A 19,132-nucleotide genomic window follows, 5' to 3' on the forward strand; every position below is an offset into this window, starting at 1 on the left:
TCTTTCTTGTCGTAACCAAGCGGTTGCTGAGGGTAGGGAACGCGCGCCGTCTCGTTACTCATTCTGCAACCGCTTTCGTTCTCCCTTGTTGAGTTTTGCCCGTAGTGCTTCGCCGTCGTGGTGCAGTTTGTTCCTGACGGGGCCCTTGCCGCCGTTCTTGGCCCCACCGAGTTGTCTCTCCTCGCCCAGAGTGCTTCAACGGCACAAAGGTCAACTATGAAAGCGGCGCGTCTTCTTTTTCAGTCCGACCGGCGCACGCGTCACCACATGATGATTGATGGTGCGATCAACCCTAGGGAGTGGTTCAACTGGCACCCGAAGGAGTACCAGCCGTGGTACTTTGATCGGCACAAGTTCATCTACGAGCAGGGCCAGTATGCCGCCTATAATCACCTGCTGTGCCATCAAGCTTATCTCAAAGACATTGAGCATCTCACGCGATATCCTGAGCCGCGCACGTTCGTCATCGACTGCCGTATGTCGCCGGCAAAAATGCATCGGTGGGTGCCGCACAGTATGTGGCTCCCGCGCGACGAGGTCGAGTACGCCCTGCAGCTTACAAATGACGAGTTCCAGGAAATGTACGGCTTCATAAAGCCCGCCAAGGATGACGACGTCATACTGATCTCGCACAACGGTCTGGCCTCCGAGCAAGCCGGCTGGGAGTGGCGCAAGCAGTACTACCAACATGTGTACAACTACCGCGGCGGCACGAATGAGCTCTTCGGGGAGGACTACCAGGACTTTATTCTTAAGGATCGGCTAGATCCCTGGAAGGGGCCGTACCCACAGAAAAGCATTTTTGTCGATAAGTGGAGTAAGCGCAAGGTGCTGACGCGCACTGGACCGTTCGACCGCCAGTACGAGATGCAGGACTTTGCTTTGCCCGACTTAGAGCTGGAGAGGCCGCGTCACTCAGAGGATGGCCCGCGCCAGAACATGCCGTACGGCCTACAATAATGCCGACCTTAGCTCAATGTTGCGTCGGTTGAGAGAAGCACGGCTGCGTATCGAGAGTTTGAGAAGGCAATATAGAAAGACGCTTCCAGGCTGACCGTGGCCTTCTGCTTTGTGCTGCCCTTCCTGCTCTCTGACGCACGATTCACTTCCGTGACACCCGTCAGCTATTCTCTTTGCAGACTTTCGGCTGTGCAGGCACGCGTTTCTCTCCACCGGTGCTTGGGCGATGGATATCGTTTCTACTTCTTTTTCGGGGCAGTGTTGCATTATACCACAACACAGCAGCTCGCCAAAGCACGCACATGCACAGCCGCAGCCCACGCACCGCTGCCGCGCTGTGGCTACGTCCCGGTCGCCTAGGAACAACCGTCGTGCCGTCGAATCGGGACATGCGTCTAGCGGGCGCCCCTCCTCTCCCGCCTCGTCCCCTCTTCGGATACGTGCCGCGCGGTCGGCGCCTCATCCGCCCGCACGGCGGGATGGAGGAGAGATGCCGCATGCTTCGCGCGCATGCGCTGTGGGCGTAATCGGCATGTACCGCGGGGGAGCCGCTCTCGCTCATCGCTCGTGCTCCCTCTCTCTCTTGCTGCACTGAAAGGCTGAACACCGTGCAAACCAAGTGCCTTCCAGGCCTGCAGGGGTGAAGTGCGTCCCCTGCAGCGTACACACTGGCAGCGAGGACTTGTCGAGGTGCCGGGACAACCAACGCCGTGTGGCGTCGTCCAGCCCACTGCTATCCCGGTGCATGCAGAGCGGGCCGGGTCCGCCATCACGCTCCACACCACCGCAACGCAGCAACGGCAGAGCAGCGGCGGGTGCGTGCGCGCATATGTGCTGGGCCGCCAGCGCGACTCGTCGTGAGCGGGTCCAAGCGCGACCATGGCCGCGCGTCTCCTCGGCACCGCGCCAGCCAAGCGCTGTCCGCCGACACCAAGAGGCCGCAGCGGCGCCCGGAGGCCGGGCTGCAGGCCCTTGGCCTCCCCACACAGAGCGTAGGTTTTACACCTTGATACCACGGTCGGGTGGCGAGTCTCATGAGTCTATTGTTTTCCCTATAAAGAAAGGCTATATTTAAGTTGATGAGCTGGCGACCTCTCTCGGGTGTGTATATCATCTTTTGCGAGGCTTGCAGGTTGCTGATTCTCTGGCGACTCTCAGTGAGCGGGCGCGGGAGGGTGTTTAGGAAAGGTGAAGTGTGCTCCCTCATGTCAATCGCGCAGGTCGGCGCATATGCGTAGTGTTCATCAGGCAATGAGATTTATCGCTGTTCCTCATGACAACACCACTGCACGCACGTGGAGCGGTGGTGGTCTCTCTCTTTTTTTTTGGAGCCCTGACTTTTTTCTGCACTCGTGACGCGGATACACGCTGCGCTGTTTTCGTACGTCGTCCGAAACGGCTGCGTGACGGCACGAGTTCCACTAGCGTGACAGACACAAAGTCAAAGTCGTGCAGCAGCCGAAGAGGCGGTCACGTAAGTGGCGAGCGAGTACAAAGAGAAGCGCTGCGGCTTCCGCGCGCGGTACGTCTCTCATGCAAACGCTACGGATGCGCCGAGCTGCTGTGGCGCCCCGCTCTTCTGTGTTCTCGCACACCATCTACGATGGCGCACGCTTCGTGCACGCTGGCGAGAGTGTAGAAAAGCGTCCTAGTCGGCGCCGCTATGCCGCCTTCAACACGAGCGGCCGTGTCGCGCAGGCGAAGGAGCTAGTGGACGTGATGAAGAAAAAGTCAGCGCAAGATGCGAAGGCGTTTTATGAAGCCCTGCAGCCGCGTGACCGGCTGGACATCCTGCGGCTACTCTACGAAAGGCGAAAGAAACGACAGAGTGACCAGGCCTCGTCTGAGCTGACCAAATACTACAGTGTGCCATTCGAAAAGAAGTACTTCTTCCGCGAGGAGGATGTGGAGGAGGAGAGCACGCTGGGCAGGGGTCCAGGTGGGCAGGCCACGAACAGGCGAATGCAGACCGCTATTGTCAAACACGTACCGTCAGGCCTCATCGTGAAGTTCAGCCGCTTTCCTTCGCTGTGGCTGAACCGCCGAGCCGCTCGTGAGCTTCTAAACCTGCGACTGGAGGAACATCTTCTAGGACCGTCCTCACGACTAGGCAAAGCCCGCGTAGCACGGGAGCGGCGCGGGCGACGGCGGCAGCGTACGATGGCGTACCTGAGCGAGAAGGGGACACGGCTGCAGGCGAGGGATGCGCGGCGGTGCCATTGGCTCGCCTTCCTGACGGGCGAGTCTCCGCTGCCTAGCGCGGCTGTTTCTCAGATGGCATTGAAGGAGGATGCTGCCGCCGTACCAGTTACGACAGCAGTGCTTTTCGGGTCAGAGTGCCACACATGGTGGCCCAAGTTGAGAGCTGCCACCGAGAGTGCTGCCGCTGCTGCTCCCGACAGCACTAGTGATGATTGTGTGCCGCTGCTCCTGCAGTACCTCTTCCCTGTCGTGTACGCAGACAGCGGCCGCGCAGAGCGAGAGGAGATGGAGGCATGCAAGTCGAACAAGGCGGTGCACACGAATGTGAGACGCGCGCTGACGTGCTTCTGTGAACTTTTTGGTCTTCGGTTGCGGCACATCCTGGCGTCGGTGCCGCCTGAGGCATCGCGAGTAGTCCTTGAAAAGGATGGGCTGAATTGGGTGATGCACAGGTCACGCATGATAGCGAACGGCTCTCTGACTCGGTTGGCTCGCACATGTTGGCCACGCGTGTACATGAGTGTCCGCGAACTCGGTATGACACCAGAGGCGCGCGCCATCATCGTCTTTTTTAAGAAAGAGGTGAGCACTGCCGCAGGGTCAGCAGCGGGGGCGTGGGCAACGGAGGCGCTGCAGTGTTTTTCAGAGGCCGTTCGGCGAAGCAAACCTCCGGTGACTGTGCAGCTGTCGAGCGTACCCTCATCGCCGGGGACGTGAACGGGTTCGCTCACCCTCCCCTTGCCCTCGCTCTGTGTCGCCCTCGTCCTTGGAGCTCCTCTTGGTGAGCGCAGCCTCCCCAGTGGCGATATGTGTGGGCTGAGCACGGCGCTTCCTCCGCGCACGTGAGCGGGGCGCATTCTTCTTCGGGCACCCTTGCTGTTGCACCGCAGGTAGACGAACTCCACGCCCGCACTCGCCCGATCGCACTTCTCCCCGTGCTTTTCTCTTCTGCTGATACGCTTCGACCCGCTGACGACGGCTCAGTGCAATACGCACCCCCTTCAGCCTGTAGGACAGTACCGACACGACTGCTAAGACCGTGTGTAAAAAAAAGAAACAGAGAAAGGGGAGATGATGTGAGCTGCTCGAGGATAAGGCGGGTGACCTTTTCGAGGTTTCACCGGCTGGCCTCTGGCGTTGTGCACGTTTGGGGGTTTGCCGAGGCGCACTCCTGCTTGATTTCATGTGTCTGCCTCAGCTCGCACACAGCTCACATTCTCTTTCGCATATCCCTGTGGTAACTGCCTGTGTGTAGGTAGGCGGTCAGGTATGACTGCTGCGAAATGTGCCGCCCGCTGACCTGAAGGCTGGGCCTACTGGAAGAAGAACCTCCCCCCCAAAAAAAGACGTGTTGGTTCTCACTGCCACACTTCTTTGCCTCCCTCTCGTTTTTTTTTTCGTGCTCTTGTCGCGTTCCCTGCACGAGTTCCCCTGCGCATCAGCGTGCTCATACCTACCAACGCACACATGCACATGTATACGTTGACTGATTCAATCATACTTCAAGTTATCAACCTCGTAGAAAGGAGTGTGAATTGCGTGTCCCGATCCGAAGGGCACCGTTTTGTCTCTCCTCCCTCCCCCCACACATACATACACTTCGCTCATCGCTGCCACGCACGTGCGTGATCTGCGTTTCCTGAAAGTTCCCCGCGTGCGTATTCTGCGTCTTCCCCTCCGCCGCTTCGCAGTGCTCTGTTCACCTGGGGCACGTTTTCTTCGCACTTCTCGCTTCCTTTTCCCGCCCTTCGCTTTTCCGCGGTCACAGAGGTACAGAGAGCACTGCCGCCTGTCGAATCGCTTTTTATACCCCTGATTCCCTCTCACACCATGGCCGCGTTTAGTCGTCTCCTCGGCGTTCAGCTGCCGTATGTGATGGAGGTGGTCATTTTCCTGGCTCTCGCCTACGCCACGGCGTACGTGCTCACGAACATCATGTTCGCGAGCATTCACAAATTCAAGATGGCTGGACCGCTGACGGCGATTCCTGTTCTCGGTGGGGTTGTGGGTATGATAAGGGACCCTTACAGTTTTTGGGAGCGACAGCGCCAATACGAGCCGCACGGCTACAGCTGGATGGCCATCCTCACGCAGTTTGTCGTCTTTGTGACGCGCGCAGACCTGTGCCACAAGATCTTTGCCACGAACGGCGAGGACACTCTTACCCTCCAGTTGCACCCCAACGGCAAGTTGATTCTCGGCGACAATAACATAGCCTTCCAGAGCGGCCCCGGTCACAAGGCGCTGCGCTCTAGCTTTATGAATCTCTTCACCACCAAGGCCCTTTCCTTGTACCTGCCGATTCAAGAGCGCCTCATTCACGAGCACCTGAGTCGCTGGGTAAGGGACTACCCGTGGGGCGGCAAGCCAGAGGAGATGCGCACGCACATCCGCGAGCTGAACTGCGAGACCTCGCAGACAGTGTTCCTTGGCGAGCACCTGCACAACCACACCGAGTTCACTCACAACTACAACATCATCACCCGTGGCTTCCTCTCTGCTCCGCTGTACCTGCCTGGCACCCCGCTGTACAAGGCGGTGCAGGCCCGCAAGCTTACTATGGTGGAGCTTCAGGCTGCGGTGCGCCGCAGCAAGGCCCGCATGGCGAAGCCGGACGCTGAGCCGCACTGCCTGCTCGACTTCTGGACGGCGACGGTGCTGGAAAAGATCAAGGAGGCGGAGGAAGAGGGTGGCGACGCGCCGGCGTACTCATCCGACCACGCCATGGCGGACACGATACTCGACTTTCTCTTCGCTTCCCAGGATGCATCGACTGCCAGCTTGACGATGATTACGGCGACGATGGCCGACCACCCGGAGATTCTGGAGCGTGTCCGCAAGGAGCAGGCTCGCCTGCGCCCCAACAACGAGCCGCTCACGTATGACCTGGTGCAGGAGATGACGTTTACGCGCCAGTGCGTGATGGAGCAGCTCCGCCTCTTTCCACCGGCGCCGATGGTGCCCATGAAGGTCCACGGCGACTTCCAGCTGGACGAGAAGACGGTTGTGCGGAAGGGTAGCATGATCATTCCGTCGCTGGTGGCGTGCTGTCGGGAGGGCTTCACGAACCCCGACACGTACGACCCGGATCGCATGGGCCCTGAGCGCCAGGAGGACCGCAAGTTCGCGAAGCAGTTCATCCCATTCGGCGTAGGTCCGCACCGCTGTGTCGGCTATAACTACGCCATCAACCACCTCACCGTGTACCTCGCACTCATCGCGCACCACGTCGAGTGGCAGCGCACACGCACTCCTGACTCCGACAAGATTCTGTACCTGCCCACCTTGTACCCTCATGACTGCCTACAGACGTGGCGGTACCGTGAAGGGATCGAGCCAACGGCCGAGAAGGTGTAGGCCAAGGAGGGAGAAACGCAGGGGGGCAGCGCATAACACGCGTTTTTTGCCACCTCATCTTGCTCACATTCGTGCGCGTGAGTGCGCGCATCAACTGATGGCTGGAAGAGGCGAGGGCCCAACGAGGTTGTGGCCGCTGTGCTGCTCACTCTCTGCCTATCTCAAGCTTCAACCTCCACACGCGTCTGTGTCGCCGCACTGATGTCTGAAGTAGCCGAAATCGAAAATTCAAGACACGATGGTGGAGGGGGGGGGGGAGGCTAGGGTGGAAAGGATCGAGAGCAAATAGAAACAACGAAAATGGAACAAACTGAAAAGCTGGTCAGTCACCTCTGCGAAGACATGCAAGCAGAAAGTGAGTATTTTCAGATCCCTTGCTCTCCAAGCATTAAAGCAGAGAAGGCCGGGGGAGGGGGGAGAAGAAAAGATTAGCAAGAGAGGGTTTACGTGCGTAGGAGTAGGGGGGTTGTCGTATCCGCGATTCATAGTGGGAAGGTGGTGGTGGTGTGCAGCCACTTCCCTACGTTGCTATCCAGTGTCTTTGGAGTTACGTATGTATCGCTCTTGCGTGTTCAGCGAGTCGACGTTTGCCTCTCGCTCTTTGTCGTTTTCGTTTCTCTCTGCACCGACTCCTCCTTCATTCACGCCTCTTTTTCTCTTCCTCGCCTCATTAGGTATATTCTATGGTTGCTCTCTTCTTGGCTGACAGCTCGTCAGTCAACACAGAGCTTCCTCATTCATTTTATTGCGTTGTTTTTGCTCGCGTCAGAGTGTTCCCTCCACCGCTCCTCTTTTCCATCTCTCCGCCTTTTTTCCCCTTCAGTAATGTCTGCCGTTATATCAGCGATGGTTTGGTTTGTTTTGCTTGTGTTATGGTCCACTCCATCGTCCTCTCAAATCATCCGTATTTTTTTTTTCTCTTTGTTTTTGCGTTTGCTTACTTTTTTTCTGCATGTCCTGTGCTTTGTGATGTTTCTGCCGACGTCGGCGTAGGGAGCGTGTATGAAGCTTGTGCGTGTGCCTCTACATTTTGTTTTCCCCGCTTGCCGTTGCATCTCGGACGTCGTTGCCACCTTCGCCGCTGTCGCGCACGCACTTCGCTCTGGTACTGCCCCCCCCCCCGACGACTCGCTGTTTTCGCGCGAGTCACGCGTGCCGCGTACACACGGCCCAGTGAGGCAACTTCAAGAGAGCAGGATGCTTAGTCGCAGATAAGACCGCAGATGCAGAGGAATGCAGGAGGGAAAACTAAAGTCGACGCTGGTGGTAGCGACTTCGCTTTTCGAATTTCACTGAGGCAAAGGTATGTTAGGATCGGGCCGCAGACGACAAGGCAAGAGAGGCGCGAAAGCGCAAGGAAAAGCGTAGGACGCGCTAGCGGCTTCTACCAGTGATGGATGGAAAAAGGGCGTCCGTGGCTTCAGCGCTGTGGAAAGCCCATTTGGTGCTCTCGACTTTCACCGGTGCGGCACGCGGTCTTGGGTGACGTGGTCTACCTCCCCATTCTCGCGGACATCCCCCACCGAAGCGCCCCTCGTGTGGCTTGTGGGTCCCTGGCGCTTCTCTGCTCGCGGCCGCTCTTCACGTCTCAATCAAAAGAGGGCGTGGGGGTCAGAAAGGGGTGCACTGTGATGTGTCCGGCAACAGATACCACGATAACCCGCCGTCTCACTGAGTATCGTTACACCGCACCTTGATCGGTGCCACTAGGAAAGGCGGGTGGAAAAGGGAGAGTTCCGTGGCGCCATCGTGGGTGAGCTGTCGTCTTCAGCTGGGATGATTTCGTGCCGTCTTAACACTCCTCGGCTTCATAGTTTCATGCGCTTCACACCTGTCATGCCTTTTCACCACGCACGTGCAAACTTTTGTGTTCACCACCGCTGCACACTCTCCGCTCCCGCCTCGTTTTCTCTCAATCCTCTACATCGAATGATACACGCTCGAGCAACGCCTACTTGCCAAAGAGGGGCTTCGCTTGGGAAGAACGGATTGCCACTGGCTTGTGCCCTCTTCACAACGCACCCCGACGCACACGCACCACTGCACGCATTTGCAAGTCAGCGGATACCCCTCTTAGTGTAGTCCGGCACAATGGCGGAACAGGAAGACTTGGCCGCCGTCTCGCCGGCAGAGACGATGGAGTCTCAGCTGTACTACGTGCGGTATTACTCGGGCCATACTGGCCGCTACGGCAACGAGTTTCTTGAGTTCGAGATATCAGAGACCGGATCACTAAAATACGTCAACAACAGCAACTATAGAAACGACTTCATCATCAAGAAGCAAGCACGCGTGTCTCCAGCGGTGCTCGAGGAGGTGAAAAAGCTCATTGTGCAGTACTCGGTCTGCGAGAGTGACGACGAGCGGTGGCCAGCTCCGGATCGCAATGGGCGACAGGAGCTGGAGATTCACCTCGGCAACACCCATATATCGCTGGTGACTAACAAGCTGACGTCGATGGCCGACATTCCGAAGAGCTCAGAGACCGTCAGCCTGGTGAGGTTCTACAGCTTTGTGCGGGATGTTAAGGCGCTCATCTTCGCGCTGGTCTCCATTCACTTTAAAATTAAGCCGATCTGAGGTGTCCATGCGCTATGATATCTCTTGGGGAGCGAGAGGTTACCCATGTAGAGCTGAGTGCGCACGGCAGAGAACGCACCATTGATGAGCATGGCTTCATAACAAGGCGAACGCCGAAAGTGAAGAAAAAATGCAGTGCGGCTAACGTGAGCTGCCATTCCCGTCTGCCCTTTCGTTCTCCTGCCCCCGCTGTGAAGTTGGTTGGTCTATGTGCGCCAGCAAGTCTGTGCTGATGCACAAGGACGGCCAAGAAGGGGCCTGCTAGCGGGCAAGGAGGCTGATGAGGGCGCACTCCAGCACAGTGTAGAGTGAGAAAGCGTAGTGACGAGAGAGTCCTTGGCAGTCCCACGGAGATCAGCGTTCTCATGTGAATGCGTTCTTGTTACTGTGCCTTGTCACGTGTGGGAGCTCCTTTCCCTTTCCTTCCCATAAGCTGCTTGTATCGCGCCCTCTGCCCTTCCCGTGAGTCGCAACACGACGGCATGCGCATGTGTCGCATTCTCGTACTCCTTTGTGGTTCCACGCCTTCCTCGCTCTCTCTCTCTCTCTCTCTCACGAACCCGCGTCAACGCGTCACGGCCATCGCACCGAATCACCATCCAGCAGCGCCTTCGCCCATCTCTGCATAGAGAAACGAGACGTGTACGAAGCACCCACACCCGCCCTCACCCCACTCACACATACGCACGCACATGCCAACACCGTTGTACGACGCTCATCATCCTCGTTGAACCGTCAAGCACAACCAGGAGCGACGCGCACGGAAGAGCACAAAAGGGCGCAAAGTGGGGAACAATAGGAAAACGTGATACGCTGTTTTGGATCTTTGGCTTTGGCACGTTTTTCTCCCATTCGTGCGCGATAACACGGGGTTTCTCTCTCGCTTGCACGGTCAGCACGGAATCACAAGCACGCATGCACACCCGTCATAAGCTGCCCCTTCCTGCCTCTTGTGCTGTTTTGCTCCGCTCTCGTTGATTTCGCCATTGAACCCAAATACCCGTCTGCGAACTCTTCCGTTTGTGGCGCATATCCGCAGAACAAGCATCGACATCAGAGCCATGACCTTCTCTGTCAAGGGCGGCAGCTACTCGTCGTCGCACCCCAGTCCCGCGATGCACCCGTACGTCTCACCGTCCTTGCTGCCGCAGTCTCACGGGCAGCAGGCGCCGCCATCTTTCTCCTTGGGGGACGAGCAGTATGTCGGGGTGCCGAAGCGTGTCGGCGTCGACCCTACCAAGTACAAGACCACCATCTGCCGCAACTGGGAGCAGACAGGGACATGCGCCTTCCGCGGCTGCACTTTCGCCCACGGCGTCGAGGAGCTCCGCGCACCTTTGCGGCCCGACGGGCACACACCGGTGCTGCGCCCGCAGCACATCTCTCCCGGCAGTACACCTCCTCTGCGTGCCTCGCAGCCACCGCCGCCGCCATCTTCAGGCCACTATACTCTCGAGCAGTTGCTGGACATGTTGTACAAGGAGGTCCTACATCAGCGCGAGCTCGTGACGGTGCATGTCGAAGCCAACACCACGCTTGAGGGCATGCTGCGCCGAGAGCAGGCCCAGCACGATGCTTCTAAGAAGCAGCTGGAGGAGAAGACTCAGCAGTGCGAGTTGTTCGCGAGAGAACTCTTTGCCCGAAATCAGCAACTGCGTAAGGCGGCTGACAGCTCTCCCGAGATCAAGGAGCTGCTCGATCAGTGGGAGACGCAGCTGGCAAGCTTCTCTGAGGCGGATGTGAAGAAGGATGACGTGTTTCACACGGCCACCGCCACATCCTCAACAGATGACGGCGGGGATTCTGGAAAGGAATACGAAAGCGCGCGTATTGAGGAGCTCCTGCGTGCTCTGCAGCGGTGAGCGCGGCGTCGCCCTCTTCTGCCGGCGCTCGCCTCCGTGCTCGAGAGAGCCGTGACGCACGCGTGAAGGCGGGGGAGAAGCGATAAGGAGCGAAGCGGGAGGTGGCAGGCGAACGGCTGCTAACCCCCAGTCTCACCTCCAAACGAGACGCATGAAATGTGCCGATGACGCTAATGACACATGATCTGTTTTATCGGTCTCGTTGGCAGAGCGAGCGGGGACGGTGCTCGCTACCACCAGCGAGCGTTGTTCATATCCTCCCCGCATGAATGGATGCTCTTGAGTAGACTTCACATTTTCTTTTTGTCGGTATCATTGCTTTGATGTTCCCGCGTTCTTGTTGATGTGACACACAGCAAAGGCTGATGGAGGGGGAGAGGGGGGGAGGGCACCGTTGATGGAGGCGCTGAGGGCGGACCATCTGTCCCGAGGTGAATAGGGTGTGAAGGCGGAGATGCGGGGATGGGGCCGCTGCGTCTTCCTGCAGGAAAGGCAGTCTTTTTTTGTGAATACGGTGGTGCCGATCTGTACAGTTAGCGCATGGACCAGTAGTGATGAGCTCTCGCTTCATAGCATTGCTGCTCCGCCCCCTCCTCCTCCCCCCTGTCTCAGTTTGTCTTTCGGCTTTCTTTTGTTCCGTCTACCGTTTGCCGTGTTTGCGGGCAACTCTCTTGGCGCGTCTCTCTGACCAGCTCTTTCACGCGCACCCTTCCACCTTTCACATCCTCACGACCGCCTCACCTACCACCCCTGGCACGAACACGAACACAACTGCTATTCCACGCACAGCCGGCTCTATCGTCGTGCACTTGAATAGATAACGCTGCTTTCTATCTCCTCTTACTGGTCGCATTTTTTTCCGCTCGCCTTGCCAATCTTCTTTTTTGTCTATTTTCCTCTGCGACGTCTGTGTTTGTGCTTGTGTGTGCGGGCGTGTGAGTGTGGTGCTGCAGTGTTACGTGACCCTTTCTCCCGAACTCCTGGAGAGACTCACGCATATATGCACCGCTGAGTCCACGCGATGGCGTTGTATTGCTTGCCCGTGCATGTACTTGTGTTGCTGTACCGACCCCTGCGCGGAAGGCTTGAGAAGACTTCCCGGCTCTGCAAGTATGCGTGTGTGTGTGTGCGTGCATCGACCACTGTCTATTTTTTACGCCGCTCGCCATGACGTCCTCTTCTAATAGCCGTGAGGAGTGGTGTGGCGGTGATGAAGAGAGCAGGTGCACACACACGCGCGCACGTTTGTGAGCGCGTGTCTGTGCGCCTTCTTCTCGTTGTGAGTAAAGTAAAAAGACACGAAAAGCAGCGAAACAAAGGCGAAAACGGAACAGAGAAAAGGGCGATCGTTTGTTTTCCGACTCGTTTTGGAGTTCCTGGTGGCGTTACGCCTCCGCGGCCGCCGGCCCCGTGTGCAGAGAAGTGGACCGTGCGCGCCATCTGCGACAGCCAGTGCACTTTTCAGCAGCGGGGTCTCATCAACGCTGGCATGAGGGCACTCTACCTTTCCCAATGGCTCTGCTTCTCTTGTGTGTTCGTCGTCTTCTTCAACCCTCCCTTTTCGAGCAAACCCTCCTCTCCACCGTTGCTGCTTTTTATCACACGCGCTCTTCTCTCTACCGCGTCGTCCGCGCTACGCACTTCAGCTGTTTACCTTTTTTCTCCACTGAACCCTCTCTCTCCTCCTTCCCTCCCTTTCTTTCTTCACTCAGATCACACCCACACCCACACAAAAGACGCACACCACAACCAAGTGCCGAGAGTACCGAGAGTGTTCGCGCTGCTCGTTTACGTGCATGTGTGCATTACCGAGTCGTTTGCACCGCTACGCCACCGTCTGTCCAGCTACCCACTTAAAGGGGAGTGCCCATCTTTTTTTTTGCGGAAAGGTGTGTACACCGTAGCCGTCTTGCTCTCGCTCTCTCTCTCTCTCTCTTCGCTGCTCTTGTCGATTTATTCTTAGACCCTCGTGCCTTCCCCAACACATCTGTTGTTCGCCTTTTACCTGAGTGTTTATCCATTCTTCGTGTGCTATCTTTTATTGGCTTCTCTTTCCTTGGATCTTTCTCTTGTGTAGAATTGTATCTCACGTTGCCGTTCATTCCCTTTCGACGCCCTATTGCCTCTGCCGTCGCTGTCCGCAACACGGCCGCCCCGGCTTCTCCTCCAGCTCGCCTTCCTTTTCCGTCTCTCTCCCTTGTTTGCGCTACTGTTTGGCGTATCATCTGTTGCCCTTTACGAGTGTCATCAGCTCCTTGACCAAACACCACAACGCTTGCCGGTTGTGCCGGCTTCTCCTCCTCCCCGCCTCGCATTTCGAATTTGCTTGCCCGTTGCACAGCTGGCTACTCACTTATTTTTTTCTTTCTACTCGATTTCCGCTTCTCGGCCGGACATTTTGGCTGCCTTCTCACAACAATCGTAGCACCCACAACGCCCAGGTGCACACGGACGCACCCGTGAGCATTCGGAAATGGGGAAGTCCAAGAAGCACGGGAAACCAGTGAAAAGCGCTTCAAAGAAGGGAAGCAAGAATGACAAGAACAAGCGCAAGGCCAAGTTCATAGACCCCACGAGCAGCGTAAGTCGCGATGTTCGTGAAACCGTGGCGGCCCTCGTCGAGGAAATCGAGCGCGAGGAGCCGGTGGCGGAGGAGAAGCTGCAGTCTCTTAAAGAGAAGAAGTGCCAGGAGATCGCAGAAAAGGAGGGCATCCTCGTGAAAACCGGCATGACGAAGGAGCAGGCGCACACGATCGCTAACCGACTCAAACAGCAGCAGAGCACGACGCACCGCAGCGACGGCGAGGGCGACGTGGGGAGCGACGGCGGCGACGGCGACGGTGGCGGCACCGAAGAAGACTACAGTGACACGGCCAACGAGCCCTCTCGGGAGTACCGCAAGGGAGGCTACCACCACGTTGTCATTGGTGAAGTCTATAATGACCGCTACCGCGTCGTCAAGAAGCTGGGCTGGGGCTATTTCTCTACGGTGTGGTTAGTGTGGGACTATCAGAAGGAGCGTTACCAGGCCATGAAGATTCAGAAATCGGCGGCCAGCTACAGCGAGGCCGCCTACGACGAGATCAAGCTGCTCTCGGAGATTATGGAGGCAGACCCGCACAAGAATCGTTGCTGTGCCCGTTTGAATGACTACTTCAAGCACACTGGGCCGAATGGTACACACGTGTGCATGCTCTTTGACGTTTACGGCGAGAACTTGCTCTCCCTGATGGAGCGCTACGAGTACCGCGGCATCCCGCTACCGATTGTCAAGTGCATTGCGCGGCAGGTGCTTATAGGCCTCGACCACATCAACTCTATCGACATCATCCACACAGACCTCAAGCCAGAGAATGTACTCTTATCGACCCCGAAGCATTCTATAATATCGCTGATGAAGCAATTTCGCCCGCCCCCGTTGCATCAGCGCCCAAAGCTGACGGAGCGCGACCCCAAGACCATGACCAAATCACAGCGAAGACGCTACTACAAGAAGCTGGCGAAGGAGGAGCGAAAGACGTTCCTGGGCGAGGACGATGGCGACCACAAATCTAGAGGCGACGAACACGGCAGTAACGAGAACGGAGACGCAGATTCGGAAGGAAGCAAGACCGACCCGGAGTGGGAGGTCGAGCGCTTTCACCATGTCATCCTGGCCGACTTCGGTAATAGCTGCTGGACGTACAAACAGTTCACGGACGAGGTGCAGACACGGCAGTATCGCTGCCCCGAGGTTATCCTAGGCGAACCATATTCGACGCCAATCGACATTTGGTCTTGCGCCTGCATGATTTTTGAGCTCATCACCGGCCAGTTCCTCTTCGATCCCAAAAAGGGCGACGACTACTCGCGTGATGAGGATCATCTGGCTCTAATGAGCGAGCTCCTGGGCGACTTGCCGGAGAGCATGCGACTGGGCGACGGCAAGTACCGCAGCTACTACTACAACTCGAAAGGGGACTTGCGCAACATCAAAGATTTACAGTACTGGGCCCTGGAGGACGTGCTCCATCAGCGGCACAAGTTTACCAAGAAAAAGGCTAAGGAGATCGCCGACTTCCTGCTCCCTATGCTAGAGTACGCGCCCGACACCCGCGCTACCCCTGCCGCAATGCTGCGTGACCACGACGCGTTCTTCGATATCCAAGACGACGACTACGCGCCGCTGTGCTTCGTTGATGAGGACAGCGGCGACGAGGAAGGTTCTGCTTCGGACGAGGAGGAGGAGGAGACCGACAGCGATGACTCTTCACAGTCCTACTCTTCCGCACCTTCCAGCGAGCTGAAGGCGAAGCGCTCCCGCCAGCCGGACAGCAATGCTGACCGCTCCGAGACGTTTCGGTACTGGGAGGAGCATCCCATTCTCAACCGCACTTACCTAGAGGAGCGAGGGTTGACGATTGCCGACATTCAGTCGGTCCTCGCCGGGAACTTCTTAGATGACGCAGCAGCCCATGAGGCTGCCGCGGAGGTGATTCGTCTGCTCTCGGAGGAGACGGACCGGCTCTCGAACGACCACGGCAGCGATGGACACGAGGCGGACAATGAGAACATGGGCACCGACGATGATGACGAAGAGGGGACGACGCAGGGCTCCGACGAACCGGAGAGGGTGGTGGTGGTGTGCAAGGCGGCTCCGTGCGACGATGGCGTCGACGAGGACGACGAGGAAGCCACAGATGAAGAGGAAGAGGGGAGTAGCGATGGCGAGGAGTAGAAGGTAAAGCTATTTTAAAGGACACAAAACAGCCAACAGGATGAACGCAGCTGCACGTGCGACGCTGAGAGGCCCATAGTCAAATATGCACACGCTTGCGAAAGGGGAAAGGAGACGGCATCGGCGCATCTCCGCTACTGTTCGTGTTTACCTCCCTGTTCTCCGCTGCGGTTGCTCGCCGGCTTCGATGGGGGTCCTGCTTCGTTCAATAGCCGAGTGACACGGTGAGCATTACTCCGCGTCCGCAGTATGCGGCTGCTCAGGGCAACATGTGGAGAGTCCCTGGGCTGGAGGTCAACGCATGAAAGACGATTGCGCGATCAAAGCACTCCTTTGCTGCAACTACGCGCGAGAAAGGGCTGTCTACTTCTCTTGAGCATCTTGGGAAAGTGATACCTGCTCCCTCCTCTCTTTCCCGCGCTGTGATGCATCCGCTCTTTCTCTGCAACTCTGCCCTCGCTTCGCCTTTCTTGATTGCCGCTTTCCTTTTTGTGTTCGTGTATTGGTGCACTTGGGACCTCATTCCTCTCGTCGTTTTTTTCCCTTTTTCTTCCTGTGCCCCTCACACACACACACACACACACACACACACACACACACACAATCCCTTTTCTGACGTTTGTGTGCCCGCTTGTGCCACTCAAATCGCAACACTTGCGCTCCGTCTGTTATTTTCTTTTGTTTCGACTACGCAACGCGCTTGTGCTCGCCCGTTTCCTCGCGTTCCCCCTTCCGTACTGCTATGCTGAATGTTGTGCAGGCTACCAGAATGTCCAAGAAGCAGGAGGTTAAGGCGTACGGCCCGAACGTGAAGAAGGGCGACCTCGTTTACGGCGTCGTGCACATCTTCGCCTCCTTCAATGACACGTTTGTGCACGTGACGGACATGTCCGGCCGCGAAACGTACGTGAAGGTTACCGGTGGCATGAAGGTGAAGGCCGATCGCGATGAGTCTTCCCCCTACGCTGCGATGATGGCCGCCCAGGACGTCGTGGCGCGCTGCAAGGAGTGCGGAATCAACGCCCTGCACGTCAAGATGCGCGCCGTCGGTGGTGTGCGCACCAAGTCCCCTGGCCCTGGGCGCCCAGGCCGCCCTCCGCGCGCTCGCCCGCGCCGGGATGAAGATTGGCCGCATCGAGGATGTCACCCCGATCCCGACCGACTCCACCCGCCGCAAGGGTTCCCGCCGTGGTCGCCGCCTGTAAGGTCCTTGCGACCGCGCGTTTTGCGGACTGCTCAGCAGAGCGAGCTAACGCTGGTGACGATATGCTGGTTTCCCTGTGTTTGTGATTTGTTATCCTTTTATTGTCGCGAAGAAAAAAAACACCGACCACAAATAACAGAAGCCCGTTAGGCGAAGGCGCAGGCGCTTTGGCTCTTTCCCTTTCTGCCCCATTCCCATGAAGCACGCTGGCTGTTGCACTGGGCACCTCATGACCCTATTGACAGCACTCGAGGCCATCATTGCGTGCTGGTTGTGTGTGTGGGGGGGGGAGGGGAAGGGGGAGAGGCGTGTTGTATTCATGTGAGGTGGTGGTGGCATGGCGCAGGGGTGGGGAAAGCAGGGTCTTTTCTGTTCTCTGTAACAGAGTTGCCGTGCTCATCTTTTCCCGGTTCACTGCCTGAACTATTGACTGCCTCGCCCCTCTCCCCCTGCCCCTACGAAACGCGGTTACCGCGTCTCCTCCATGCAAGCAGTGGGGTGACACAGTGAAGGCGACTACAAGGAGTTTCCCCTACCCTTGGAAGGAGACTGGCGGGCGCGGGACGCCGTGTCTGCGCGAGCATCTCTTCCCACTTAGAAGACTCCCTCGACTTTGTCCCCTTCGTCCCATTCCGCCTCTCTCCGCCCCTCTCCGCCCTCCTTTCGCGTACGTCTCCGCATTGTACACTTCCATTCGACCGCTTCCCACGCTCGCGCGCAACAACGTGGACGCACCACATCGCTCGCCGGAGAAGAGAACAAAGTGGTGAGTACGTGTTCCGCTCTTTCCCTTCTCCCCTCCGCTCGCGTCGCACCTCTTGGCAGCTGCACCGATCTCTTCCCTTCCACCCTGCTCGTCGTGCACCACTTCCCTCATTTTCCGTGCGGCAGTAGAAAATGTTCCGCTTCTGTGGCCGTCGCCTGGTGGCGCGTACGCTGCCCCTGCTTGCTGATTACCAAGAGCTGCCGGAGGCATTTGAGTTCATGGAACACAAGGTTGCGGATAAGGATATCCACTCCGCCTACGAGAACATGGAAACGCTGCGCCTCACCGTCACCCGTCAAGACGAGTTCCTCTTCAAGGAGACGCCGGTGAAGTGTGTCACAATCGTGGGCGTCAACGGCGAGTGCGGTGTGTACCCCGGCCACGCGTACGAAATAACGCAGCTCACCCCCGCGCCGCTGACGGTAGAGATGCCAGATGGCACGGTGAAGAAGTTCTTTACGAGTGGTGGCTTTGCCCACATCAACAACGAAGGTTCTTGCGATATCAACTGCGTGGAGTGCATCCCGCTCACGGAGCTCGACGTCGATGCCGCAGAGAAAGCGCTCGCGCAGCAGCAATCGGCTTTGAATAGCGCCCACGATGACAAGGCGAGGGCGGTAATTGAGATTCGGATCGGCGTGCTCGAGTCGGTCATCCAGAGCCTCAAGCACGCGTAAGCTGTGAAGATTCTACGGCATTGTGCACTGCGCCTGCATTCGTCGCCGGATCACTCACACGGTACAAGCTCGTGTCTTCGTTCTCTCCACCGCTGGCACCTACTAACGAATGGTTTTCTCCATGCCCGCATCCCTTTTCTCCTCCTCATCCGAGCGGTGCCTTCGGGCCGGCACGCGGCACACATTTCGGCGCATTACGTCTCTTTTGCACCACATCGCTTGCGAGGTTCCGAGAGGCAGCGCTCATTGGTGACGCGGCTGCTGCGACTGTCCACTCTCCCGCGCACGCTCACCCAGACACGCAGACACATCTTTAGTCATTATGGAGTTCTTAACTGTAGCATAGTAAGAAGAAACGTACACACAAACACAAGCAAGCTTGAAGATCGGTGATGTAACAGAGAAGTCAACGTGAGGATCACAAGTAGGGGAAACTCCGTGAGTCACGCGACCAAACGTCCGGCGACACTGACAATGCTGGAAGAGAGCGAAAGGAGAAGCGAGACGTTTCTGTATCACAGCCGTGTGCGGTGAGTCCGCCTTTTCCACTGCACATGCTCAAGTGCACTAGACTAAAGCTTAGGACGCCTCTTCACAGAGGCACAGCAAAAAGGACTGCCCGAGGCAGCTGTTGACGGCAAGAGCGCTCGCACGTAAGCTGCAGTGACACGGCTTTCCTGGATCATTGTGAAAGATGTACCTGGGAGATGCCCTCGCACACGTATGCTATCACCATGCTTAGCAGGACTTTCTCCTCCACGCCGATCCACCTGACTCACTCTCTCGCACTTGGCGACACCCCTTCTG

At 57.4% G+C, this 19,132-nt stretch overlaps 8 protein-coding genes across 8 annotated transcripts; all 8 read left to right on the forward strand.

The window, feature by feature from the left end:
* Nucleotides 1–216: 216 nt before the first annotated feature.
* Nucleotides 217–960, forward strand: LMJF_30_3530 (conserved hypothetical protein; the record flags this gene model as incomplete). The annotated part of the gene is made up of 1 exon (XM_001684911.1): nt 217–960. The coding sequence occupies one exon, from the start codon at nt 217–219 to the stop codon at nt 958–960; it is 744 nt and encodes a 247-aa protein (XP_001684963.1).
* Nucleotides 961–2,508: 1,548 nt separating this feature from the next.
* Nucleotides 2,509–3,879, forward strand: LMJF_30_3540 (conserved hypothetical protein; the record flags this gene model as incomplete). The annotated part of the gene is made up of 1 exon (XM_001684912.1): nt 2,509–3,879. One exon carries the CDS (start codon nt 2,509–2,511, stop codon nt 3,877–3,879), a length of 1,371 nt encoding a protein of 456 aa, XP_001684964.1.
* A 1,113-nt stretch (nt 3,880–4,992) lies between these two features.
* LMJF_30_3550 (cytochrome p450-like protein) lies at nt 4,993–6,519 on the forward strand (the record flags this gene model as incomplete). Its single annotated transcript, XM_001684913.1, has 1 exon — nt 4,993–6,519. One exon carries the CDS (start codon nt 4,993–4,995, stop codon nt 6,517–6,519), a length of 1,527 nt encoding a protein of 508 aa, XP_001684965.1.
* Nucleotides 6,520–8,610: 2,091 nt separating this feature from the next.
* LMJF_30_3560 (putative mago nashi-like protein) lies at nt 8,611–9,099 on the forward strand (the record flags this gene model as incomplete). The annotated part of the gene is made up of 1 exon (XM_001684914.1): nt 8,611–9,099. One exon carries the CDS (start codon nt 8,611–8,613, stop codon nt 9,097–9,099), a length of 489 nt encoding a protein of 162 aa, XP_001684966.1.
* Nucleotides 9,100–10,160: 1,061 nt separating this feature from the next.
* LMJF_30_3570 (putative zinc finger-domain protein) lies at nt 10,161–10,961 on the forward strand (the record flags this gene model as incomplete). The annotated part of the gene is made up of 1 exon (XM_001684915.1): nt 10,161–10,961. The coding sequence occupies one exon, from the start codon at nt 10,161–10,163 to the stop codon at nt 10,959–10,961; it is 801 nt and encodes a 266-aa protein (XP_001684967.1).
* A 2,473-nt stretch (nt 10,962–13,434) lies between these two features.
* Nucleotides 13,435–15,678, forward strand: LMJF_30_3580 (putative serine/threonine-protein kinase; the record flags this gene model as incomplete). Its single annotated transcript, XM_001684916.1, has 1 exon — nt 13,435–15,678. The coding sequence occupies one exon, from the start codon at nt 13,435–13,437 to the stop codon at nt 15,676–15,678; it is 2,244 nt and encodes a 747-aa protein (XP_001684968.1).
* Nucleotides 15,679–16,420: 742 nt separating this feature from the next.
* On the forward strand, nt 16,421–17,032 carry LMJF_30_3590 (40S ribosomal protein S14; the record flags this gene model as incomplete). Its single annotated transcript, XM_001684917.1, has 1 exon — nt 16,421–17,032. One exon carries the CDS (start codon nt 16,421–16,423, stop codon nt 17,030–17,032), a length of 612 nt encoding a protein of 203 aa, XP_001684969.1.
* Nucleotides 17,033–17,779: 747 nt separating this feature from the next.
* On the forward strand, nt 17,780–18,325 carry LMJF_30_3600 (putative ATP synthase, epsilon chain; the record flags this gene model as incomplete). The annotated part of the gene is made up of 1 exon (XM_001684918.1): nt 17,780–18,325. One exon carries the CDS (start codon nt 17,780–17,782, stop codon nt 18,323–18,325), a length of 546 nt encoding a protein of 181 aa, XP_001684970.1.
* Nucleotides 18,326–19,132: the final 807 nt, after the last annotated feature.

This window comes from Leishmania major, chromosome 30, assembly GCF_000002725.2.
Source record: "Leishmania major strain Friedlin complete genome, chromosome 30".
NCBI classification, from domain to species: Eukaryota; Euglenozoa; class Kinetoplastea; order Trypanosomatida; family Trypanosomatidae; genus Leishmania; species Leishmania major.